At 46.7% G+C, this 8,708-nt stretch overlaps 2 protein-coding genes across 2 annotated transcripts in view; both read left to right on the forward strand.

Annotated features, from left to right (window-relative positions):
- The window catches only part of LOC109465863 (mucin-2-like), a 15,787-nt gene extending 11,296 nt beyond the window's left edge, over nucleotides 1-4,491 (forward strand). Inside the window, exons 7-13 of the mRNA XM_019763352.1 lie at nucleotides 171-555; nucleotides 683-746; nucleotides 981-1,140; nucleotides 1,505-1,743; nucleotides 2,143-2,975; nucleotides 3,136-3,359; nucleotides 3,527-4,491. Coding sequence (XP_019618911.1) covers nucleotides 171-555; nucleotides 683-746; nucleotides 981-1,140; nucleotides 1,505-1,743; nucleotides 2,143-2,975; nucleotides 3,136-3,359; nucleotides 3,527-4,381 — 2,760 coding nt within the window. The 3' untranslated portion in view covers nucleotides 4,382-4,491. The remainder of the gene's footprint in view (nucleotides 1-170; nucleotides 556-682; nucleotides 747-980; nucleotides 1,141-1,504; nucleotides 1,744-2,142; nucleotides 2,976-3,135; nucleotides 3,360-3,526) is intronic.
- Nucleotides 4,492-5,733: 1,242 nt separating this feature from the next.
- Nucleotides 5,734-8,212, forward strand: LOC109465865 (salivary glue protein Sgs-3-like). Its single transcript, XM_019763353.1, has 4 exons — nucleotides 5,734-5,779; nucleotides 6,065-6,288; nucleotides 6,575-7,323; nucleotides 8,122-8,212. The coding sequence occupies exons 1-4, from the start codon at nucleotides 5,734-5,736 to the stop codon at nucleotides 8,210-8,212; spliced, it is 1,110 nt and encodes a 369-aa protein (XP_019618912.1).
- The last annotated feature ends 496 nt before the right edge of the window (nucleotides 8,213-8,708 follow it).

Consider the following 8,708-nt stretch of genomic DNA (forward strand, 5'->3'; position numbering starts at 1 on the left):
CAGAGAGGACCTACCCTGAAACAACCAAGCCTGAGGTTACTGAACCAGAGAAGACCTACCCAGAGACCACCAAGCCTGAGGTTACTGAGCCAGAGAAGACCTACCAAGAGACCACCAAGCCTGAGGTTACTGAGCCAGAGAAGACCTACCCAGAGACCACCAAGCCCGAGGTTACAGAGCCAGAGAAGACCTACCCTGAGACAACCAAGCCCGAGGTTACTGAGCCAGAGAAGACCTACCCTGAGACAACCAGGCCAGAGGTTACTGAATCAGAGACCACAAAGCCAGAAACGTACACTACAGTCCTAACAACAACATACAAAACACCAAGGAAGGTGACAACACCATCCTCTACTACCAGGCCTGAAGTTACTGAGCCAGAGAAGACATACCCAGAAACTACAAGGCCAGAGGTTACAGAGCCAGAGAAGACCTACCCAGAGACCACCAAGCCTGAGGTTACTGAGCCAGAGAAGACCTACCCAGAAACCACAAAGCCAGAGTGGTCAACAGTACCTGAGACAACAAGGCCATGGTTTACAACAGAAATGACAAGTAAGTTCTAATGATTGTCTGAAATATTTTCTTACATTTAACAGGCTATTGCTTGGCCAAGTGGTTCTACTTTTCATGGCGGTACTTCCCCTGCTTCATCGTATCATAAAACATACATTTTCTACAGCTCAGTGTAAGAAGAGGGTCTATGGCTGTGCATTCCGCTGTGAAGAGACCTGTCATTGCTACAGGTAGGTGTCTAATACAATACAAGCTAATATATATATATGACACTGACTTTCAATGATATTTGAACAAATAATGACAATTAAAATATCAAGATGCATGAAAGTCAGAGAAAGTAAATACTGACCATAAAAGACTAACCTTTAAGTTTAACTCGGAAGACTTGGACACTGTTTTGTTCACAACACAATGACATGTGTCGAACTGAAGTAAGATGTATGCATTTACCTCCATTTCAGGTTCAAGATAACCCAGTGTGTGTATGGTGATAGGAGCTCATGTGTTCCAACATGTGGCCCATGCCCAGCATGCCCACCTGGATATGTCCGCAAGGATAGGGATCACTGCGTGAAGCCAACAACATGCCCATGTGTTACAGCAGATGGAACTGTTATACCTGTAGGTTGCGTGTAGTTACTTGTCACTAAATGGTTAATACTTTCAAAACATGTCTTGATACCTTATTTCAATATCAATAAAAGTAACTGCTAGCTGTGTAAAACAGCAATGGCTAAAACTCAGCATTCCGCAGTGTCTTTAGGTCAGCTTTGACTCCTTGTCAACCGGTATGTTTATCTTCGTTTTTGATCTGGGAAATTGTTAGACTCTTGCCACTGCTTTAATAAGTAAAGAAACTTAACAAGTCTGATCCAATTGGCTCTGATGTATGTCATAATTTGCATTTTTCAGATAAATGTAGATAATTTACTAATTTTTTTTTGCATGTTCACAGCAGCCTGTAAATTTTCTCTCTTTTTCTTAGGCTGGAGAGAAGAAACAGATCGACTCCTGCAACATATGTGAGTGCTACAACAATCAACTTAAATGTAAGAACTTCTGCGCCACAACAACGCCAGTTGTTGTCAGCACCACCGTGACGAAGCCAGAAACTACTTCAGCACAAGAAACAACCACCTACCGTACACCAAGGAAGGTAACCACACCTGGCACTACCACACGCCCTGAAGAGTACACTACGGTACCTGAAACTTGGACCACCAGGCCCGAGACAGAGACCACAAAGCCCGAGACACAGACTACAAAGCCAGAGACATGGACCACCAAGCCTGAGACTTGGACGACCAAGCCAGAGACTTGGACCACAAGGCCCGAGACATGGACCACAAGGCCGGAGACATGGACCACAAGGCCCGAGACATGGACCACCAAGCCTGAGACATGGACCACAAAGCCCGAGACTTGGACAACCAAGCCTGAGACATGGACGACCAAGCCTGAGACTTGGACCACAAAGCCAGAGACGTGGACCACAAGGCCAGAGACATGGACCACAAGGCCAGAGACTTGGACTACCAAGCCAGAGACTTGGACCACCAAGCCCGAGACATGGACCACAAGGCCTGAGACATGGACCACCAAGCCAGAGACATGGACCACCAGGCCCGAGACAGAGACCACAAAGCCCGAGACACAGACTACAAAGCCCGAGACATGGACCACCAAGCCTGAGACTTGGACGACCAAGCCAGAGACTTGGACCACAAGGCCCGAGACATGGACCACCAAGCCAGAGACATGGACCACAAGGCCAGAGACTTGGACCACCAGGCCTGAGACTTGGACCACCAAGCCAGAGACTTGGACCACAAGGCCCGAGACATGGACCACCAAGCCTGAGACTTGGACCACCAGGCCTGAGACTTGGACCACCAAGCCAGAGACTTGGACCACCAGGCCAGAGACATGGACCACAAGGCCAGAGACTTGGACCACCAGGCCTGAGACATGGACCACCAAGCCTGAGACTTGGACCACCAAGCCTGAGACATGGACGACTGAGCCTGAAACCTGGACAACAAGACCTGAAATGGAGACAACACCAGAGACATGGACAACTACCTACCGTACACCAAGAAAGGTAACAACACCTGGCACAACCACACGTCCAGAAGAGTACACTACAGTACCTGAAACTTGGACCACAAGGCCAGAGACTTGGACTACCAAGCCAGAGACTTGGACCACAAGGCCAGAGACTTGGACCACCAAGCCCGAGACTTGGACCACCAAGCCAGAGACTTGGACCACAAGGCCAGAGACTTGGACCACCAAGCCAGAAGCACAGACCACCAAGCCCGAGACTTGGACCACCAAGCCAGAGACTTGGACCACAAGGCCAGAGGCTTGGACCACCAAGCCAGAAACACAGACCACCAAGCCAGAGACACAGACCACAAAGCCCGAGACACGGACCACCACACCAGAGAGCACTAGTAAGTTACTGGTATCTTAGTCTGCTGTGAATATGTTTTTTTACTTGATTTCATGACAAAATTTATTAAAGTAAAGGTCATTGCTTCTTAATATCTAATAGAACTATACAACCAGGAAGTAGAACAAACAGCAGGGTTTAACAAAAGGTATGTTTTTCAGCTGAATGTGCAACAAGGGTCTACAGGTGTTCCTTCAAGTGTGATGAAGTGTGCCACTGCTACCGTACTAAGATCACCCAGTGTGCATATGGAGACCCTAAGGCCTGTGTACCAACATGTGGGGAGTGCCCACCCTGCCCTGCTGGGTATGTTAGGATGGACAGGGACAGGTGTATCAAGCCGGCAGAATGTGACTGCAGGACAGAAGAAGGCGTCACTGTGCCAGTATGTTTCCCTTGATTCTTTACATTCTTGATATGTTATGCATAAAACCGTTTTTCGGTACCATACAATTGTACAGTTTATGTTGCTGTTCTTTACACATGTCAAATATAATGAATGGTTATGTATTGACACAATTTACATGATTTCCTTACTTGGTTACCTCCTAGGCTGGAAGCACTAAGAAGATAGATGAATGCACTATGTGCACTTGTTACAACAACAAGCTTACCTGCTCACACCTCTGCACCACCTCAACCATCTCAACCACTCCACTTGTTGAGACAACTGGAACCGTCACTACTCCAGAAATCTACACCACCAAGCCTGAGGTTTCCACCACAACACCAGCAACTGAGACAACAACATACAAAACACCAAGGAAGGTTACGACTCCCTCATCAACAACTTCAGAGACATACACCACTAGGCCAGAACAGACATACCCAGAGACCACCAGGCCAGAGAAGACCTACCCTGAGACTACCAGGCCAGAGAAGACCTACCCTGAGACCACAAGGCCAGAGAGGACCTACCCTGAGACCACAAGGCCAGAGAAGACTTACCCTGAGACCACAAGGCCAGAGAAGACCTACCCTGAGACCACCAGGCCAGAGAAGACTTATCCTGAGACCACCAAGCCAGAGCAGACCTACCCTGAGACCACCAGGCCAGAGAGGACCTACCCTGAGACGACTAGGCCAGAGAGGACCTACCCTGAGACCACTAGGCCAGAGAGGACCTACCCTGAGACCACCAGGCCAGAGAAGACTTACCTGAAACCACAAGGCCAGAGAAGACTTACCCTGAGACCACTAGGCCAGAGAGGACCTACCCTGAGACCACCAGACCAGAAAAGACTTATCCTGAGACCACCAGGCCAGAGAAGACTTATCCTGAGACCACCAAGCCAGAGCAGACCTACCCTGAGACCACCAGGCCAGAGAGGACCTACCCTGAGACCACTAAGCCAGAAACCTACACTACAGTTCTTACAACAACGTACAGAACACCAAGGAAAGTGACAACGCCATCCTCTACTACTACGTCTGAGATTTCCACTGAGGTCTCCACGACCAAGCCTGAGATCTACACCACTACACCTGAGATCTACACTACTACACCTGAGGTGTATACTACCATACCTGAGGAATATACAACTTTGCCAACTACATACACAACTGTAACAAGTACGTCACCACACATTTTTTGTTATTATTTTAGTTATCATGGCATCGGTTCCTACTCGCATTACTTTAATGTTTCTACGACATGATTGAAAAACACAGACCTCATTCGCCTAGGATATAATTGCTATTTGCGATCGAATTTGAACATCCATTTGTTCATAATTAAGTATTGAAACTAGTGTGTAAATTGAATTCAGCACCAAGGACAGTATTGTAAGTGAGTAGATGTATTGTAAGTGTTCAGCCTTAGGGACAGTATTATGAATTATGATTGTTTTCAGCACCAAGGACATAATTTGTGTGAAGCTAGTGTTCAGAACAAAGCACTCGAAAGTGAATAGATGAAACAAGGGACAAGTGCTTGATTATATTCAGAACCAAGGGCAGTTTTATTAGTATTTACTTGACGTGTCGCATCGGATAAAGTAAATTCAATTGTATTGTTTATTGTTTATTCGTTCGGCTGTTAAAAAGACAAATTGTACAGCCAGGGCAGCCCAACTAGCCAGGAGGCTATTATTAAGGGCTTGCCCTGCTGACAGGACAAACATTTACATGCACAATACAACAATACAATTATTTACATTAATGTGGAGAGGTCAGGGTCATACACCTAAGGCTTATAGGGGTTGCCTAGAGAGTCCCATAGCTTCCTTTTAAAGGAGGCAATAGTGGTGGCAGTGCGAGCGTCAGTGGAGAGAGTGTTCCAGAGTGACGTTGCTCGGTGAAAGAATGTTCTCTGGCCTCTGGTGGTTTTGGTAAGTTCAACAGTCAGGTGGTTGCTGTTCCTGAGGGGATAGCGAGACTCAGTAGCAGATGCACGGGTTCTGGGTATCAGGGTTTGGAGGTGTGGCGGACAGTGGCCGTTAAGGAGCTTGTACAGGGTGGTGACTGTATGGAATCTCCGTCTGAACTGAAGTGACGGAAGGGACAGTTGGGTGTACAACGTTTGGTAGGAGGGATAAGGAAGTCCATGTTGTCCACTGATCAGTCTGACAGTTTGGTATTGTACAGACTCCAGTTTCCGTTCGTCGCTCTTGGTGAGTCCTGCCCAGACGATGTTGGCATACTCAAGGCCAGGTCGTGTAATGGTCTTATATAGCCTGAGTAGAATGTCACTTGGCACCTTCTTTCTTAGTGCACACAGTAGGCCAGCAGATCGTCTTGACTTGGTGGAAATTGTATCGATGTGCTTGGACCAGGAGAGTGTGTTCGTTAAGGTGACACCTAGATGTTTGTAACTAGCAACAACTTCTAGGGTAGTTCCACCCAGAGTGACTGGTACAAGGGGCCTTGGGATGTTGCGAGTTGTGATGTACATCACCTTGCACTTATCCCTGTTTGCTTCGAGTTTCCACTGTGTGAGCCAGTTTGATACAGAGCACAGGTCTCTGTTAAGTGAGGTGACTACACGTTGGATCGATCTGTTACTGGTGGACAGTGAAGTATCATCAGCGAACAAGTTTGGAGAACACTGAGTACAACAGGATGTTATGCCTTTCAATTGATTTGTTATAGCTGAATGTCAGAAGAGGGTGTATGGCTGCTCCTTCAAGTGCGAGGAGACTTGCCACTGCTACAGGTACAAGATCACTCAGTGCCAGCGCAATGACCCCAAGGCCTGTGTGCCAACATGTGGAGAATGTCCACAATGTCCTAAAGGCTACATCAGGAAGGACCTCTACCATTGTGTGAAGCCCACAACGTGTGACTGTATCACCGAAGATGGTGTCATCATTCCAGTAAGTGGTATCTAATACTAGATGATAGTCAAACTTGCCAGAACGGGGTTGTCCGTGATCTGGCTTAATTGCTTCATTTAAAACATAACGTTTATTGTTAGGCTCCTCAACAGATTTGTAACCTATTCATAGTCTATTATTTCAGTTAGTTTACTTAGTAATGGTAATACGTGTTTGTCCACTGCTATTTTTGTTAAATATATCAGAGTTCCATTGCAATGTGTAATAGATGCATTTCATGTAGAAACTTATGTGATTTTCAATACTATTCAACGATGTGTTTCAGGCAGGGAAATCTGTTAAGGTTGGCAACTGCAAGGTTTGTACATGCTACAACAACAGGCTGTCTTGCTCAAACCTGTGTTCAACTGAACCAGAAACTACTGTAACGACCAAGGTGTATACCACCACTACCAAACCAGAAACTGAAACTACTACAGTCATAACAACAACATACAAAACACCAAGGAAGGTGACAACTCCATCATCCACCACCTCACCTGAAACATATACCACCCGACCTGAGACCACCAGGCCCGAAGTTACTGAGCCAGAGAGGACCTACCCAGAGACCACCAGACCAGAGGTTACTGAGCCTGAGAGGACCTATCCAGAGACCACCAAGCCTGAGGTTACTGAGCCAGAGAAGACCTACCCAGAGACCACCAGGCCCGAGGTTACTGAGCCAGAGAAGACCTACCCAGAGACCACCAGGCCCGAAGTTACTGAGCCAGAGAGGACCTACCCAGAGACCACCAGGCCAGAGGTCACTGAGCCAGAAAAGACCTACCCAGAGACCACTAAGCCAGAGGTCACTGAGCCAGAGAAAACTTACCCTGAGACAACCAAACCTACAAGAAAGGTCACAACTCCAGGAGCTACAACTCCACCTGAGACAACCAGGCCAGAGGTTACAGAGCCAGAGAAGACCTACCCAGAGACCACCAAGCCAGAGGTTACAGAGCCAGAGAAGACCTACCCTGAGACCACAGCACCAGAATGGACCTCTACAATTCCAGAGACAACAAGGCCTTGGTTTACAACCGAGTTGACCAGTAAGTATCAAACATTAGATTGTAGGTTTGGGTGCTCAAGGAATTGCATGATGTAGCCAGTCGTCAATTGTATTGAGATTCTGACCAGCTAACATTTGCATGATTGTATACACAACAATCGTTTTGATAAAAATGACTTTTATGACATTTTGGCCACCTGCAAGAAGAGGGTTTATGGCTGCGCCTTCCGTTGTGATGAGACCTGCCACTGCTACAGATACAAGATCACACAGTGCATGTACGGTGACAGGAGTTCTTGTGTCCCAACATGTGGTCCGTGTCCAGCTTGTCCACCAGGATATGTCCGCAAGGATCAGGATCATTGTGTGAAGCCTACAGAGTGTGGCTGCATCACTCCTGATGGGCAGATAGTTCCTGTGAGTACAAATATTAAATCAATTGTGTGTGTTTGTGGAAACCAGGAAACTTAAATGTTATGAAGATATTAAAGCGTCAACATAAACCATAAGGATATAGAACAAAAGGTACCATGGAGAAAAATTAGTGTATTTTATACAACGACACCAAAGGAGAAAACATAACTATTAGAAAAACGTCTTGGGATGTGAGTTTCATTTCTAACTAACTTAATTAAGGCTTTTTGGTGAAAAGATACAAGTTTAATGATGATTAGCATCAAGTGCATAATATTATGTGAGCAGTTACTAATATTATGATGCTTTTGTTTCAGCCAACACAAAGAAGTATGTTGATAGGTGTACTATCTGTGAATGCAAGGACAACAAGATGACTTGTGAGAATCTATGTACAACAACAGCAACAACATCGACAGTTGTAAGCACCCCACAAGTTACCACTGTAAGGAAGGTGACAACAACTCCAGAAAGCGTTTACACTACCAGGCCTGACGACCTACACCACCAAGCCTGAGAAATACACCACCAAGCCTGAGACATACACCACCAGGCCTGAGACATACACCACCAGGCCTGAGACCTACACTACTAGGCCTGAGACATACACTACCAAGCCTGAGACATACACCACCAAGCCTGAGACATACACAACTGTGCTTACAACAACATACGAGACACCAAGAAAGGTTACAACTCCTGGCACAACTACGCAGACTGAAACATACACTACCAGGCCTGAGACGTACACCACCAAGCCTGAGACATACACCACCAAGCCAGAGACATACACTACCAAGCCTGAGACATACACTACCAGGCCTGACACATACACTACCAGGCCTGAGACATACACTACAAGGCCTGAGACATACACCACCAAGCCTGAGACATACACCACCAAGCCGGAGACATACACCACCAAGCCTGAGACATACACCACCAAGCCTGAGACATACACCACCAAGCCTGAGACATACACCACCAAGCC

Source organism: Branchiostoma belcheri, unplaced genomic scaffold (assembly GCF_001625305.1).
Source record: "Branchiostoma belcheri isolate BF01 breed outbred unplaced genomic scaffold, Haploidv18h27 scaffold16, whole genome shotgun sequence".
NCBI classification, from domain to species: Eukaryota; Metazoa; Chordata; class Leptocardii; order Amphioxiformes; family Branchiostomatidae; genus Branchiostoma; species Branchiostoma belcheri.

What these genes read in the sequence shown, in the direction of transcription:
- LOC109465865 (XM_019763353.1), top strand. Translation starts at nt 5,734, where the DNA reads ATGTGCTTGGACCAGGAGAGTGTGTTCGTTAAGGTGACACCTAGAT. An exon ending in CGTTAAGGTGACACCTAGAT is followed by an intron (nt 5,780 to 6,064) that starts GTTTGTAACTAG and finishes GATTTGTTATAG; the next exon opens with CTGAATGTCAGAAGAGGGTG. An exon ending in AAGATGGTGTCATCATTCCA is followed by an intron (nt 6,289 to 6,574) that starts GTAAGTGGTATC and finishes GATGTGTTTCAG; the next exon opens with GCAGGGAAATCTGTTAAGGT.